This window comes from Malania oleifera, chromosome 1, assembly GCF_029873635.1.
Source record: "Malania oleifera isolate guangnan ecotype guangnan chromosome 1, ASM2987363v1, whole genome shotgun sequence".
In the NCBI taxonomy this organism is placed as follows: Eukaryota; Viridiplantae; Streptophyta; class Magnoliopsida; order Santalales; family Ximeniaceae; genus Malania; species Malania oleifera.
The window spans coordinates 94,852,366-94,870,531 of NC_080417.1; the positions used below are offsets into that span (position 1 = coordinate 94,852,366).

Here is an 18,166-nt window from a genome sequence, read left to right on the forward strand (position 1 = left end):
CGAAATAAAAGTCTTTTGGAACATGCATTGGCTCTTTTAACCTAGTCTTGGTTTTCTTTTTCTATCCACACATACAAGTCTTGGTTGAGTTTTCCTAGTTGTTGAAGTCTAGGAATCATGACAAAGATGAAGGTGAGTGACACTATTAGACAGTATTGTTATAAAAATTGAATTGAATAGAATATGCTCTGACCACTGCTATACATTGATTTCCAATTTAGTGTTGCATCTATATAATAAGAGTGCAGAGGGTGGGCCTTGGATCAATGGTAAGATTGCTCCTTTTTGACTGGTTGGTCATGGGTTTGAGTCCAAGGAAACAACCTCTCTGTAGAAAAGCGGGGGTAAGGCTGCGTATGCTATGATGACCCTCCTCCTATCCTCACAAAGTGGGGAGGCTTGTGGCCTGGAGATGCCCTTTATCTATATAAGAGTGCAGCAGGGAGCCACAATGAGCCTGGCTGTACTGTCAGAACATAGCTTAAACATGCAATGAGGCTCCATGATGCCCAACATGTAGATAAAAGAAAATTCAATATTTATTGGTGTTAGAACCTAATAATTTGAACATTTTATGCTGTTCAGCACTTTAGCTTTGGTGTGTGCACTAAAAAAGAGTTCATGGGGAAAATTCAACTTGACTTATACAAGTAAGCATACATATTTTGTTTTTTTAGTGCTTTTTGTCAATAAGGTCAAGAGGAGAAGGATTTAATGAACTTATTTGCATTGATTCATTGGAATTGTTGTTGATTAATGTCTTTCTAAAGGCAATAAAGGCTCATCAAAGCTTGATACTTGATAGATCCTTAAATAGATGCCTCTCCTTTCATTCTTAATATCTATAACTAGTTAAGGGCCCTATTTTTCTATTAGAGTGCAGCTGAGCTATTTATTTGGTTATTTGCAATATACATAAACCTTGAACATCAAGAGTCTTTTCTTTGTACTTATGTAACCAAAACCTTTTTTGGTATTCATACTTCATCATTGCAGTACCCAATAGGAAAAGGAAGTGGTAGAAGAGATATTAAACAAACAGAAAATTGAAATGACCACGAGCACACTGCAAGGTACTCTCTCAAAAGTAGATTCAAGTCTGCAATACCAAGTTGTCAAAATAAAATACAGATATGCACATGGCCAGAAATCTTGCAGTTGCAGAAGCAAGCGTAGTGCAGAGAAGGAAAACAAAAATAAGAAATAGAGCAGAGGAGCAGTCTAATGAGCTGGAAAATAGTGGTATGGCTGTTGAGTTTCCAGTGAATAGTGACCTCTGTGACACTGGTCAAGAAGATAGCTTGTCAACTCTAAGCCTGTTGGGTGAACTTCATGGATGGGGAAATGATGATGCTCTATGTAAAGTTCAATATGCAGAACAAGAACATGGGTTTTCTGTTGCAGAAAAAATTGAGGGTTCTAAATTATACCAAGGTAAGGAATATATAGCGGCGTCTCCATCAGATTTGACACAAAAACAGGAATATTCATTCAACTCATGTAATGATAACCAGAATACCTTGCCCCCACCTGTGGCTGATGTTTCTATTGGCAGGCTTTGTGCTAAGCTTTCAGAGAAAATATATGGAGTTGTGAAGAGAGTTTGTATAAGAAAGGTGAAACCCTCCAGGCAAGGTGTAAGGCCTGAATCTGCAAAAGAGAGCGAAGGTTTTGAAAAAAGGCTGAATCAAGAAGTAGATGGTTTTTCTGTTTCCAATAAAAGCAAAAGTGATGGAAAAATTTCATCATCCAATGTGGATATGACAAATCATGTTTGCCTTGCTGTTGACAGAAAACAGGATAACCTTTTGAGATTTTCACTTTCACATTCTGCTGTTGAAAGAGCATTCATTGGCTCGAGGAGAAAGCTTCTTGTTTTGGATGTAAATGGCCTACTTGCTGATATAGTTTCACCTGCTCCTAAGGACTATAAAGCGGACATAAAAATCGCAAAACGGGCAAGTGAGGACTGATGCTCAAATGTTATTCCAATGATAACCTTTTAGTCTGATCATTGCTTTCTATTTTCAGTTTTTAAGAGACCTTACTGTTCTGAATTCCTGAATTTCTGCTTTGAGGGATTTGATGTGGGCATCTGGTCATCAAGATCTAAGTATTCTTCTGACTTGTTGTCCCTTGTTGAGTTAGCTATTTTCTTCTCCTCCCTAGCCTTGGTCTTCTCCATTCTCTTAAAATATATATATATATATATTGGTATTGAAGTTTGCAGATTTTTGCCATCTGCTCATTTGTTTTCTGCAGGAAAATTTTGGAAAGAGTGATTGATTACTTGATGGGAGATATGAAAGACAAGCTATTATTTTGTTGGGTAAGAACAGAAGTTTTTTTTTTTTATTTTTAAATTTATCTTCAATATGATTGGACAGTTCGTACAAATGCATTTTTATCGTAAAATAGATTTTTGTGTTACAAGAATCTTCGGTTTTCTTTCTCTGGGTTTTAAATTAACCTCCCTCTTTCTGGCTCCATTGTTTATGGAATTGGAATGTGCCATTGATCTTTGTTTATCATTGAGTTTCATTGAGCATATCCAGCAGTGTCAAGATGTGCTGGTGTTCGTTGGTATGTTTTGAAGATTCCATCATTTTTTATGACTATGAACACAAGATTTTAAGCAACTTAAGTTGCCAAGCTACCAGATTGCATTGACTAGACCATCCTGAACGCCCAATTAACTTATATTGTTCACAAATTTACGTGCTTATTTTTAATTGGAAATCTGCATGAGAGCAAGGTCCAAATATTTAGGTGGTTGACTTCATTTGCTTTGTTCTGTGACTTGCCTGCGTGAAAGTAATTTTAACAAAAGGGGAATTTTGGTGATTCCATATCAGCACTCACATTTTCTTGTGCATTGACTTTCACTTAATAATTCAAGACAAAGAGCCTTATAAACAGACTATGAGTGCTACACTTCTCATTACTTAATAGGCATGTTAATGCCACAAAAATGTCAATTGACCTATGCATGCATTAACCTTAAACTAGTAACAATTCAAATTGTGATCTGATTGGGCCTCACTGTTCATATTTTTGCTCTGTTCTGCAGGATCTGTCCCACTGCACTGAAACGGGATATAAAACTCTTGAGAGTAAGCATAAGGCCTTGATTTTTAAGGAGCTGAAGAAAATATGGGAGAAACATGACCCAAGTCTTCCATGGGAGAAGGGAGATTATAATGAATCAAACACATTGTTGTTGGATGATTCTCCATACAAGGCCTTGCTTAATCCTGTAAGTCAATTATCATTTTTTTGTTCCCACTTTTTGAAGGCTTTATTTTTTCAATTATATAGTCCTTCGTTCTTTTTTTTGTTTTTTTTTTTTTCCTAATTCTTAGTTTTATTTTATTTTTTTCTAATTCCTGATACTGTGTCAAACTTTTATTTTTAGCCCCACACTGCACTCTTCCCTTATGCATACAGGTTCCAGGACGGGAATGATAATTCTTTAGGTAAGATTTCGTCCTCATGAAGTGAAAATATTTACTGTAACTTCCTGGAAATGAGATACCCTAAGATATTTCTCAAGGGCTATCAGCCTTCATTAGTGTGGTTCATGGGTGGCGTGCGGCATGGACCAAAAGTGGGATTGTGCTACGCTGAATCAGTTCTAGCATGGTCACCCTTGGATCATGTGCAACCCCTTTCAGCATTCTACCAAGTTTGAAAGCGACTATGAATTCTTTTTGTTTTAAAAATTGGTAATTGGATGGTAGGATAAAAAGATTGGCGACACAAGTGAGACCACTCAGCAGAGTCAATAAAGTTGAATAACCTCTGTAGTCTGTGCTGCTTTGTTTCATCTGATTACAAGTAGCAGTTGCTACATTGAGGCAAGGAGGGCTATTGGCACCATTTTTAACCAGGGCAGAAGAAAACCCAAGCCCATGTTTTCAATGAAACACTAGAACTATCCCTCCTTCCACAGTATTGCAAATTATTTGACCATGCATTGGGATGATCATTCTCATGGTCATATTAGGTTGCTGATGTACTGCTAATACAATAGTCGAGATAAAATTGCCATGGCAGGTTCTGGAGGTGATCTGCGAGTTTATCTGGAACAGTTAGCTGCAGCTGAAAATGTACAGAAGTATGTGGAGCAACACCCATACGGTCAAAATGCTATAAATGAAAAAACTTCCTCGTGGGGATTCTATCTTGAGGTTATTAACAATGGAAATTCCTTGCCAACGACATGATAATCTGTTCTTATTTTTAAAAAAAATCTTTTTCCCTTCCTTTTTAAATCCATATGGCTGGAATTACAAATTATGCCTTTTGAGTCTAGGAGAGTAGGGGGCATAGATTGTGAACTTTTCTGAAAGGAAAATGATAAATTTGGCAGAGAAGACTCGCATTTGTGGGCTATAATTGTTTTTTTCCTTCTTTACTGCTCATTACTTTCACTTTTGTGGGCAGTGCAGACTTCAATTGAACTTGGCTCCCACCCAATACAGAAAAAAAATTTTGTGACTTCGTGTTCAATTTCTTATGATAAATTTCTTCCTATGGTTTATTAATATAAACTTGATGAATCCAATTGCAAGGCTAGTTTCTCTAATAATCCGATTCCAAGGGTCACCCTGCCGCTTTGATCTGTTATTTTTTTTTTATTTTTTTTTAAATTTAAAATTAAAAAATTTTGGAGCAGGGCAAGCTCATGTCATCAACAGTCTTGTCTGATGTGTTGGATTAAGATGACTATTGGTTTTGGGGTTGGCTCATTTTAGCTTTTTTGTTTCTTTGTGTCTTTCTTAATGTCTTTGTCAAGAAGACAAGACCTGCAATGGTCACCAACCAATATGTGAAATTGGATCATTGTTGTTACGATTATAAAAGGTGGATTTTAGGCACATGTTTGTTTGATTATTCTGAAATGATTTAATTACCAACATGGATTTTCTATTAAGACTAGTTGACTGTAGAGGGTTTAGGATTGGCGCTTCCGTGCAGTGCAGCGCTAAGGAGTCAATGGTGGTTGGGAGAAAAGGAGTTTCATGGTATGACAATGACTGATCTTGATTGACGACATAACACAGTGATGGTTTAGAAGTTAGTAGGCTTAGAAACAGTAATGATCTCGCTGAGTCATAGTTTGTTTATGAAAATAAAAACCAAGTCTAAATTGACGGCAGGGGAATACTTGACACGCTGGTTATAGAGATACGATCCCAGTGGCTTTGGCCTTGAACCATGTTTGCTTGGAGCCCGGGGAAAATAGATAGATGTAAATGAGAGAGGCCATGAAAGAGAATGTGGCTACTCGGTTTAGTGTCGAAGGTAGCATTTGGTTAAGTGAAGCTAACAAGCGTATTTTGAAATGACAAGAGCCAAGAATTTTATTTTAAATAATAAGGTTTTAAGAATTTGAGTATTGAATAAAATTTAGTATAAAATTATATTAAATTTTGTTCAACTTGAACTTTTTGATATTAGTTCAGATTTTTAAATTCTTTTAAGAACTTTGAAATTATTTTCATTTTTATTTCTTTGAGATCTGAATGTTTTGACAATCAAAACTTACAAATTACTTGGTTTGAAAAAAAAATTAGTTGATTTTATTATTTATTTATTTTTTGTTTTTTGTTTTTTTGTTTTTTTTTGAGTATCGCCGGGTGTCCACATGTCCGTTTTACGGTCCGCATGATTAATCCCACTCCCCGTGACAGCTGACCCCACAGCTCCACAGAGATGATAAATTTAGGAGCCAGTCGCAAGAATCGAATCCAGGAGGGGATCTAAGCCTAATCTCATGAAAGGCACTTCCAGCATCTGCCTTGCCAACTGACACCTTGGGGGTTTTTTTCTCTTTCAATCATCATAATTTTTAAATTTGTCAATATTCACAACTAATTTAGTCCTCGCCTACCCAATTGCTTTAGTTACTTGAATATCTCAAATATTGAGCAGCTAGCGAGGGTTTGAATTTGTTAAAAAGAAAATTTAGTGGCTATTTTCCTACATCGATTACATAACTTTCTTTATATATATATATATATATTCTCAAATATACATGTAATGTATAATTAGCATTTATGAGTAAATTGCATCCAAAAATTCCTTAATTCTTAAAAATGTCATGTTCCGACTAAAAGAATCTGCATTATCAAGTTATCGAACTTAAAATTAAAGTTTCAGATTTAAATTCTCAAATTTTAATTTTCGAAAAGGGAATTATAAATTACTCAAATTTTAAAAATTTGTAATTTACTTTTTGGATTTATTAGAAATTCAAAGGGTCTTGGATAAATTATACAACAGAAAATAAAACATGTCTCATCTAATATTTAAATTATAAGATTTGACACTGAAAATTTTCTCGCAAAATAAAAATCTGCAATGCAATTTTACATAGTTGACTTGTTGCCATTTTCATACGTACACAAAAAGTTAAAAAAAAAAAAAAAGAAAGAGAGCAGACGTTTGGCGGGTTAGTTTGGTGATCAATTTCAGCTCCTTAACTTTTTCGACAATTATTTGTTTGCATAGGGAACAGAACACATGCAGTCTGGCAGCGAGCTCTGGCATTGGATTGCTTTCCCACCTAGAATCTCAATCATTATGGAGGTGCTGCAATTCAACAATACAAAGAATAAATACATAGAAAAGGAGAGTTTTTTTCGCGGTTTAACTTTATGTTAAAAAACATATTAAATAATATTATTTTTTTTAAAAATAATTCTCAAAATGACTCTAACGTAATTTCGATACTTACTCAAATAAGATGTAAATAAATTTCACTGGAATAAGTAGCGAAATTTGTCACGTATCACGCCCAAGATAAATATAAACAAATCTCGCTACTTGGTTTAACGAGATTTGCTTGTCCTGCATCTAGATCAAATTGGGCTATCATTTAAATTCCGCTACTTGGTGCATCGAGATTTGAATAGCGAAATTTATTGTGCATATGAAATTTTTTGTATTCTCCTTATTTATTTATTTATTATAATAATAATTAATTAAATTATTTGAGGGAAGAATCATTTATTAATTTAAATTTTCACATAGAATAAATTATATTTTTTAATTTAGTTAAAAATATTATTTTTATCATAAAAATTAATATAACAGTCATATATTATAAATATACACTAATAACAAGATTATATTTAATTAAATAGGGAAATCTTCTATTATTTTATTGAGTAGAAAATGTTTAAATATTAATCAAAAATAATTATTATTGAGATTGTTAACTAAGAATCTTAATAATTCTAATTTGTTTTTTTTTTTTTTTTTATTTCTTCTGTCTTCCTCCCATTCCACAAAATCTTGGATGCAAATAGAGCCTAACAATTTTGTCTATTCTACAAATCTACAAAATTATCCAAGAAATGACCCTCATCTGAGAATTTTTTGAAAACTTTAGTTTTATATCCCAGTGCTTATTTATTTGCATGGTTAAGAGGAACTTATCGTCATCCTCTTTCTTTGTAACAGCTTGCACCATGCAAGACGACCCCCCACTAAGCAAAAGGAACTAGCAAACAACATCGATACTACATTACTCTACCTTAAGAGTACCATTCAACCTATCACTTGGAAATCATCCATCGACACTATGAAATTTGCATGTCCCACCTACTGTCCAAGCTTCATAGTCATTTGCTTGGCTACTTCTAGAGTACGCTGAGCCGCAGAACTGACCACTTTTATACGTCCTAAGTCCTCTAAGTTCAAGTTGAGTCTCTATGCTTCTGGCTTTAAAACAAAGTTATGTGTAGCCCTAGTTTCCACCATTATAGAAGTCCTCTTCCCATTGATTCACAGATCCAGAAACATAAAGTCATACACTTGGGTAACTTTTGGTCATTTTTCTTGCCTCTCCAACACGTGGAGTAACTGCACTACACACATCCTCTCCAACACGTTGAGTAACTTTTGGTCCTCTTTACTGCCTCTCCAGGAGTCATTCAGATTAAATTGTCACCTGATTTGCAAATCAAATTGAAAGAATATAATCAGAATATAATTATGAAAAAATGCAAATGATTATGCAATGGTTTCGCCAATGACGACCATAGCTTTGTTAAACCAGAGGTTAGGCTTCCAACGCTAGGTTACGAGTATCTGTTATGATATTGAAATTGACCGTGAGTATGAAAATATACAAATGATTATGCAATGGTTTTGCCAGTGACGACCATAACTTCGTTAAACCAGATGTTAAGCTTCTAACGCCAGGTTATGGGTATCTGCTATAATATTGAAACCAATAATGAGTATGAAAATATGCAAATAATTATGAAATGGTTTCGCCAGTGACGACCATAGCTTTGTTAAACCAGAGGTTAGACTTCCAACGCCAAGTTATGGGTATCTGCTATGATATTAAAACCGATAGTGAGTATGAAAATATGCAAATGATTATACAATGGTTTCACCAGTGACGGTCATAACTTTATTAAACCAGAAGTTAGACTTCCAACGCCAGGTTACGGGTATTCACTATGATATTGAAACAGATAATGAGTATGAAAAAATGTGAATGATTATGCAATGGTTTGGCCAGTGACGACCATAGTTTCGTTAAACCAGAGGTTAGACTTCCAACGTCAGGTTACGGGTATCCGCTATGATATTGAAATCGACAATGAGTATGAAAATATGCAAATGATTATGCAATGGCTTCGCCAGTGACGACCATAATTTCGTTAAATCGGAGGTTAGACTTCCAACGCCAAGTTACAGGTATCCACTATGATATTGAAACAAATTATGAGTATGAATTATGCAGCAGATTAAATATTGTCTATTAAAAAACCCTCCCACTGTTGGCTAATGTATATTTAAATATTTTCTATTAAAAAATAATATAAGATTATTATTTTTAATTAACAATAATCTTGTTATTCAAGTATATTTATATCATATTACTATAATAACTAATATGTCATAATACATAGTAAAATAATATATAACCATTTTTAAATAAATTTTGAATAAAAATAATAATATTTTTATAATTAGAAACTTAAAAGCTAATTATTTTAATTTTTAATGAAAATTTAATTATTTTTTATTAATTAAAATAACATAATATTATTTATTAATTAACAATAATCTCATTATTAATATACAACAACAACAACAAAACCAAGCCTTAGTCCCACTAAGTGGGGTCGGCTATATGAATCATTTTCCGCCAATTTATGCGATCATGAACCATTTCTTTTGATAGATTCAAAGATATTAAATCCTTACTTACTATCTTCTCCCAAGTTATTTTAGGTCAATCCCTACCCCTTCTATTGCCCCCCGCAGTAACTAAGTCACTCTTCCTCATAGGTGCACTATAAGGCCTACGTTGCAAGTGTTTATATCATCTGAGTCATCCCTCCCTTATCTTAACTTCTATAGGAGCTACACTTTCCACAAATATGTTAATTCGTTAATTTATCTTTCAATGTTATACCACTTATCCATCTAAGCATTCTCATTTCGGCAACTTTTACTTTTTGGATATTATGTTTCTTCGTCGCCCAACATTTCGATCCATATAACATAGCTAATCTTATAGCTGTCCTATAAAACTTCCCTTTCAATTTTAAGGGTATTCTACAATCACATAGCACACTTGAAGCACTTCTCCATTTTAACCATCCTGCTTTAACTCTATGCATTACATCATCTTCAATTTCTCCTTCAACTTGCATAACAGATCCAAGGTATCGAAATCTACAAGTGCTATTCATTTCTTTATCATCAAGTTTAACTTTGTCTCTAATATTCTTCCGATCATTACTAAAATTACATTTCATATATTCTGTTTTATTTCTACTTATCCTAAAGCCTCTCTCTATAATTCTAACTCAGCCTCTACTCCGTCCCTAGTTTTGTCAATTAATACAATATCACCTGCAACAACATACACCATGGAACCTCCTTTTGAATACTCTTAGTCAATTGGTCCATCACTAAAGCAAAAAGATAAGGACTCAAAGCCAATCCTTGATGTACACCTATGACAATTGGAAATTCTCTAGTTTCTCCATTTATAGTCCTTACACTAGTCATTACTCTATTGTACATATCCTTAATGACATCAGTATACCTACAACATACACCCTTTTTTTCTAAAACCCACCATAGAACTTCCCTAGGTATCCTATCATATGCTTTCTCAAGGTCAATAAATATCATATGCAAGTCCCTCTTCTTTTTCCTAAACTTTTCCATTAATCTTCTTAAAAGATAAATAGCTTCTGTGGTAGACCTCCCAAGTATAAAACCAAATTGATTTTTTGAGATCTTCGTTTCTTGCCTTAATCTTTGTTCAACTACCCTTTCCCATAGTTTCATCGTATGACTTATAAGTTTAATTCCACGATAATTATTACAATTTTGAATATCTCCTTTATTTTTTTATATAGGTATTAAAGTGCTTTTCCTCCATTCATCAGACATTTTCCTAATTTTTACAATTGTATTAAATAAATTAGTTAACCATATAATTCCATTATCACCCAAGCATTCCCAAACTTCAATTGGGATGTTATATGATCCCATAGCTTTCCAATTTTTCATCTTTTTTAGTACAAATTTAACTTTGTTAACTCTAATTTTGCGAATAAATCTTATATTTTTAGTCTTTTTCTCATTTGACAATTCTAAATTTAAGCCTTCTATTTGGTTTTTGTTAAACAACTTATTAAAGTAACTTCGCCATCTTTCTTTAATATCTTCGTCCTTGACCAAGACAATATCATCCTCACTTTTTATACATTTTACATTTCCTAAGTCCTTACTCTTCCTTTTTCTAACTTTAGCAAGTTTAAATATATCTCTTTCCCCTTCTTTTGTACCTGATCTATTATTACAAACTATTTAATTATCTATATTTAGCTTCACTCTCTTTGCTATTCGAGAATGTTCCCCTTGATTCACCTAAAATCTCTTTTGCTATCTTTTAATGGAGCAAGCTAATATATTCCAAAGAGTATTTATATCTATCCCATCCTCTAAGGTCCAATCCCCATCTTTAATCATTTTATTTTTAAATTTTATTATATTTTCTCCTTTTAGGTCCCACCATCTAGTTCTCCTACTCTGGTTTATTTTATCATTTTTCTTTCATTTTTTAATACATATAGCTAACACTAAGACTTTATGTTGTGTGGTTAGGCTTTCACCTAGAATAACTTTACAATTCTTGCATGATAAACGATCTACCCTCCTAGTTAAAAAAAAATCTATTTGACTTCTATTTTGTTCACTTTTAAAGGTTATTAAGTGTTCTTCTCTTTTCTTAAAGCAATTATTCTTTATACTAAAATCATATGACATAGTAAAGTCTAAGATCATCTCCCCAGACTCATTTTTGTTTCCATATCCATATCCTCTTTGTATCATCTCATAGTTTTTATTATCTCTTCCAACGTGTCCATTCAGATCTCCTCTTATAAATATTTTCTCAGTCCCTAGTATGCCTTGTATAATACTATCCATATCTTCCCAAAATCGTCTCTTAAGATTTTCAGTTAAGCCAACTTGAGGAGCATAAGCACTAATAATATTTATTATCTCTTGTCTTAATACCATCTTGATTTTTTATAATTCTATCTCTTACTCTAGTTACATCCACAACGCTATCTTTTAAGTTTTTGTCTATAATAATGACTACTCCATTCTTATGTTTTTCTTTTCTTACCAAAGTTTAAATCATGATTTATCGATTTCTTTAACTTTCTCCCCCACCTACTTAGTTTCTTGAAGGCAAATTATATTAATTCTTCTTCTAATCATTGTATCCACAATTTCCATACTTTTACCCGTATGTGTCCCTATATTCCAAGTTGGTAACCTAATCCTAGTTTCCTGAACTAACGTCTTTATCTGCCCACGTCCAGAATGATGTAGGAACTCTCGCATATTTGACACCGTACTCGGGCGCCGACACGACGTGTTGCTTTGGGGTGAAGACCTAGCCCACCCTCGCCCACTTTTTGCTATAGCTAGGTGGTTCAAGTGCAATGCGTCGCTCGTAGGGGATGCCCTAGCAAATATTCGGTAAGGATTCATATCATAGTGATCTGACAAGTTTTACACTGGTTGTCAGCTATCTAACGCAACCCTCCTCCTTAACTCGGGCTTAAGATTGGCTGTGTGTGAAAAAATTAGGACATTAAGTGCATCATAGGCAGAGTTAATAATCTTATTATTAATATATATTTATAAAATTTGATTATCACATTAATTTATGTTAAAAGTAGTATCTATAACTAAATTAATTTTTTGATTTATTTAATGTTAATTTAAATTTATAGATGGTTCTTTTTATTCGTTTCATAATTTAATTATATTTTATTAATAATTAATAGGTTATAATGCATAATAAAAGAATATTTGGTTAATTTTTAATTGATAGTTTAATTAATAATTATGTTTACTGTTATTTTTAAATAATATTCAAATATTTTTATAAAATAAAATAATATAATACTATTCTTTGATTAACAATAATCTTGTTCATAATTTATACATATGATTATCATGTTAATTTATATTAAAATAATATTATGAAAATAATTTATCATGTTAATCATGTCCCATAAAAAAAAACCAATTAACTATACATGATCTTATTCAACATTAATTTCCTTTACTATTAGCCACATTGTATACATATATTTAGATGTAATATATTGCTGAATTGGGTACAGGAAACCCTAACCCTAATTAAGTTTGATTCGTATTATTATTATGATTATTATTAAGTGTTATGATGAATTTTTATTTCCATCAATGTTGAGAATCATGCCAAACAAAAAAAAATATTTTCATGAGATAATAATTTTATTTTTTAGGTATAATATTCTTGGTAAAGTAATTCTATGAACACATTCAAAATAAACTAAGCCAAAGATATTGATTGTTCTATCATAATTTGAAACTTGACTAGAATGTTAAACTTTTGTGAACCAAACACTTTAGGCTTATGTTAGTTGGCATAAATATATGAGGGTAGTTTATGAACTTGTTTAATAGATAGATGGATATTTATTAGATGAAATTTGAAAAATCAAATTAAACTGATACATTGATTTATTATACATTCAAATAATCATGAAATTAAATAAAAATCCTAACATAAAAAATTTACAATTTCATGCATATGATTTCAAAATTAAAACTAAATTCAATGATCATGAAAATTGAAATAAATTTACACATTCATGATTTATATATTCAAATAAACATGAGATGAAATAAAAACTATAATCTCAAAAATTTACATATTAATTAATCAAATACTCAAATAATCATGAAAATAAATAAAAACCCTAATATAAAATAGTATATGATCATGAAAATTGATATAAATTTACACATTTACATACGAATTTTGGCATCAATACAACATAATACAACATATATACAAGCATACTAAAATGTAGATTTCATGTAACACATAACAAATTAAATGAAGAAAAACCCTAACCTTAAATTTGGTGGTTTCCAAATGAAATCTTCACACTAAAACTTGTATCAATCAAACTAACAAACTCTTTAATAAAAAATATAAATTTCAATTTTATCAAGAGCAAACGGTGGAAATCCACTTACCCTATTTCCTTTGTTTATATAGGTACTCATCGAGTTAGTAGCCTCCCGCTCGACGAGTAACGGTCACCTACAAAGCCTCTGCTGCCCTCTACCTCAGCAATGGTCACTTGCAAAGCCTCTCCTTCCCTCTGCAGTATCTGCGTGTAGGGTCTGTGCTCTCTGTTCTATTCGCACACAAAAGTGAAGGAGAAAGGGCATATTCAGGGACAAAGCAAATCTCGTTGGATCAAGTAGCGAGATTTTGCCACGCGTCCAACGGTGGGTGGATGAGCTCATTAGTATTCCGAAGCAAATCTTACTGGATGAACTATTGAGATTTGCCACGTGTCCAATCCATTAGTATTTCAAGGCAAATCTCATTGGATGAATCAACGAAATTTGCCACGCGTCCGATAGCGGGTGGATGAGCTTATTAGTATTTCGAAGCAAATTTCACTAGATGAACCAACGAGATTTGTCACGTGTCCAACTTTCTCAATCAAATCTCACTGCTTGGTCTAACAAGATTTGTTTAAATCTCGCTACTTAAATCTCGCTGAATCAAGTAGCGAGATTACGTGAAAGTAATTCTGAAAAATATTTTCTAGAATAGAATATTATTTAATATATATATTTTTTAAAAAAGATAAATAAAATAAAAACTCTGGTAAGGGAGCTCCTTAAAAAGTACTCAAGGCAACCATGTACGTATGTACAGCTGGATGCAGGCTTAAAGAATCATTGCGAATATCGTCTCGCGTGACGGTCGACCCCACCGACTCCATCATACTATAACTATTTCCATTACAAATATATGTATACATGTAAGAAAAAGCTGCTGCATGGTATGATGATAGTAGCAGCTACGCAGTGGCAGTGGCAGCAGCAGGCTAGGAGGTGATGGATGAGTGAGTTTGGCATATGCGATGCCATGATGCATGCACGATGCACGCATGTGCAGATGTCATCTTCTTCCCCGTCTGTTTTCTTCTTCTGTACGCAGTGAGGTTGTTACGTATATTTGACATTGTTCGTTCCGATTTCCTTCCGAAGCCTCCCTTCTACAGCCATATATACATATGCCTTCTGCAGTCGTTGACTTGTCCACACACACACACAGACATATATATATATATATATATATATACACACACACACATACATACATATACGATTCCAATAATAATTATAATCCAACAGCTCATCCAATCACGTCTGCTCATTTACCTAGAAACTTTGAACTTATTTTGGGTTAGCTTTCATAAATGGCAGTTGAAGAGCCTTAAAGATGTAGATTGAAGGTTTGGAATTTAATTCCAGCAGCTATCTATTAGGAGGGTTGAGAAGAGAAAAATCGTGGTTACTTTCTTAAAAAGGAGTAAGATTGTTGGAAGATCATCACTTATGTTTTAAAAGATTTATTTTTTTGAATATGTCTAACTCAAGAATTCCGATCTTCTTTTCATATGTTCTTAAATTCTTTTGTTTCCTTATCTTTTTGAGTTTTTGTTAGTTCTTGTATGCCTCTCCTATCCTTGAATGAACCTTTTTACCATTCATAATAATAATAATAATAATAAGTCCCAAGGGTTGGTTCAATTATGTACATGGTCGAGCTATAAGTTACTCAATAATAAGAGGTATTGAGGTCGATTTTGTGTGAAAGCCAATTCCTAATTTATTAGAAGAGATCGAGTTGTAGGGTTGATCACATCTTCCTTTGATTTAGTGTTGCCTAAGGAGGTCCGAAGAACCCATTTAGGTTGAAATTTTAGGAGATTCTGAAGTAATAATAAAGTTAAGTTGTTTGGATGATTTAGTTAGTGAATTTAAGGCTTCCCTAATTAAATGTTAGGATTTGAGTCTTGGAACAATGGCTTTTCAATTGAGATTAGATTTTAATATCTAAATGGTGAAGGATAGACGATTGACCATTATTTCGTTTGTTGCGCAAATTAATGCGTAGCGGAAGCAAATAGTCTCACAATGCAAATGAATGCGTAGCGGAAACAAATGATCTTACAATGCAACAATCAACTATGAAATATACAGAAAACACAATTACGCAAGTTATATGAAAGCAATAAAAAATAATACAAAAAATTACGTGATTCGGAAATGCCTACATCCATGGGAGTAAACAATAGTGAATTTTCACTATTTTGTATCCAAAGACACTAAGTTACATCATACAACATGTATATATAACTATCCCAGAGGTTTTCCCCTTGAAACCCAACCTATATAACTTCTCAATTCAAAAGTCGAAAACCAGCCGAGTAACTGAGCCAAATTGTCGACGGTTTCAGACATACCAAAAACAGTTTGAAGCCGAGACAAAACAGTCGATGTAAGAGGATCAAAATAGTTGATTGTTTCTTCTGCACTTGACAAAACCGTCGATGATTTCCTATTGCAAGTCAACATTCCTGTCTTCTACCATGCTTTCTTTTTGTACATGCATTCCACTCAACATATGAGTTACATATTAGAACAATCTCCACCTTGGCGAATATGCGCCCCTTAGGAGAAAATGGAAAACATAACCCGCTGCTCCACTTGGGACAATAGGTTGGGATTACTTCTCATCTAGCAATTAGAGCCGTAAAGCAAGTCCAAGCAATGCTTGAACTTATCTATCAAGATATATCTATTGCATTCTTCTAAGTGTAAACTTTCTCAAGCATAAGTTCACTTGAAGAAATAAACTCCCAGATTTTGTGGAACCACACATCTATATGTTTGGTTCTTGCATGAGACACTTGATTTTTCGCCAAATAGAGGGCACTGTGACTATTACAATGTAGCTGAACTCCACTGTACTGTATACCTAGCTCCTTGACTAAACCTATAAGCCACAATGCTTCCTTGATAGCTTTGATGACTACCATATACTCTGACTTAGTTGTTAATTATGCAACCAAAGTTTGTACCATGGGCCTCCAACTAATAGGTCCTCCCACAAGGGTGAACACATACCCTATTGTAGACCTCCTCTCATCTAGATCCCATGCATAATCTGCATATGCATATCCTATAACTGACATATTACTCTGTTGCTTGCCCAACATGATGCCATAGTGACAAGTACCCCACAAGTATATAAAAATCCATTTGATGACATCCCAATGCTATTTACCTAGATTTGAAAGAAACTTACTTACCACACAAAAACTTGTGCCAGGTCTAGTCCTATATATACCATAGCATACATTAAACACCCCACAACACTAGCATATAAGACTTTTGACATGTCACAAATATCATCATCTGTCCTTGGGCACTGAGTAGTAGACAATTTAAAATGATTCACTAACGGTGTACTTATCGATTTTGCATTAGTCATGCTAAACCTCTCCAACACCTTCTCCATATAACCGCCTTAAGATAACCATAATCTCCCTGCAGTTCTGTCCCTATAAATCTCCATTCTAAGAATCTTATTGGCTGCACCCAAATCTTTCATGTTGAACTTTTCATTCAAAATAGTCTTCATCTGATTTACCTTAATCATATCCTTCGCAATAATTACCATGTCATCAACATAAAGCAAAAAAGAAAAGAAAAAAGAACTATCATCAAGACTCTTAACATACACGCAGCAGTCATACTCACACCTCTTGCAGCCTATCTAGATCATATACAGGTCAAAACATTTGTACCATTGCCTCAGAGACTACTTCAACTCGTAAAGTGACTTCTTTAGTTTACAAACCAAATGTTCCTATCCAGGTTGATTAAACCCTTCTAGATGTACCATATATATCAGTTCCTCCAAATCATCATGGAGAAATATTGTCTTTACGTCTATTTGCTCCAAATGCATATCATGATGCGTCACCAATCCCAACACTACCCTGATAAAAGTGTGTCTGACCACAAGGGAGAAGATTTCATCATAATCAACTTCTTTCTTTTGCGAGTATCCCTTTGCTGCTAACCGAGCCTTAAACTTCTCACCTTCATTTTATGATACCGCTTCATTCTTCCTATACACCCACTAATTGTAACATATCGCCCTCTTCCCTTTTGGAAGTTCCACCAAATCCCATGTCTAGTTCTTATGCAATGACTCCATTTCCTCCATCATAGCACCTATCTATATACTTTTATCCTGGCTGTGAAAAAGTAGTTGGATCCTTGCAACTAGTAATGAGAGCATAAGAAACCAGATCATTAAATCCATACTTGGGCGGTGGCTTGATAGTGCATCTAGGTCTGTGTATAGTGATATTGTGATCTAATTGGTTTCCCAAGGTAGAACTCCCTACATTCTGAATATTTTCATCACCGTCCTGAGTCTTTAACTCCACCTGCACAACATTGTTAGAATTGGTGTATTCCCAAGAGGGGGGGGGGGGGGTGAATTGGAATTTTCAATTTTATCACCTAGGTTAAATAAAATACCCATATAAAACAACCTAGGGTCGGTCTATATAATTCCAAATGCGCGGATATATAAGATATGCAGAAATTTAAATCAAGCACATCATTCACACAATAACATATGCGTGCGGTAAATATAAAGTGCAGAAATGTAAATAAACACACGATATGTTATCGAGGTTCGGCCAACTGTGCCTACATCCCT

The 18,166-nt window shown here is 33.6% G+C and overlaps 1 protein-coding gene across 2 annotated transcripts; it reads left to right on the forward strand.

The window, feature by feature from the left end:
• Positions 1 to 1,001: 1,001 nt before the first annotated feature.
• LOC131158842 (uncharacterized) lies at positions 1,002 to 4,395 on the forward strand. 2 transcript variants are annotated; one of them, XM_058113759.1, is made up of 6 exons: positions 1,002 to 1,962; positions 2,032 to 2,113; positions 2,263 to 2,329; positions 3,071 to 3,256; positions 3,416 to 3,476; positions 3,741 to 4,395. In XM_058113759.1, the coding sequence occupies exons 1-6, from the start codon at positions 1,134 to 1,136 to the stop codon at positions 3,743 to 3,745; spliced, it is 1,230 nt and encodes a 409-aa protein (XP_057969742.1). In that variant the 5' UTR covers positions 1,002 to 1,133; the 3' UTR covers positions 3,746 to 4,395. The 2 variants fall into 2 exon arrangements, with proteins under 2 accessions (XP_057969742.1, XP_057969734.1); XM_058113751.1 differs by having other exon boundaries at positions 4,057 to 4,395.
• The last annotated feature ends 13,771 nt before the right edge of the window (positions 4,396 to 18,166 follow it).

Coding starts and splice junctions, on each gene's coding strand:
- LOC131158842 (XM_058113751.1), top strand. CDS start 1,134: ATGCACATGGCCAGAAATCTTGCAGTTGCAGAAGCAAGCGTAGTGCAG. Junction 2,114..2,262: donor ATCTGGTCATCAAGATCTAA/GTATTCTTCTGA, acceptor TGTTTTCTGCAG/GAAAATTTTGGAAAGAGTGA. Junction 3,257..3,415: donor ACAAGGCCTTGCTTAATCCT/GTAAGTCAATTA, acceptor TTTTATTTTTAG/CCCCACACTGCACTCTTCCC.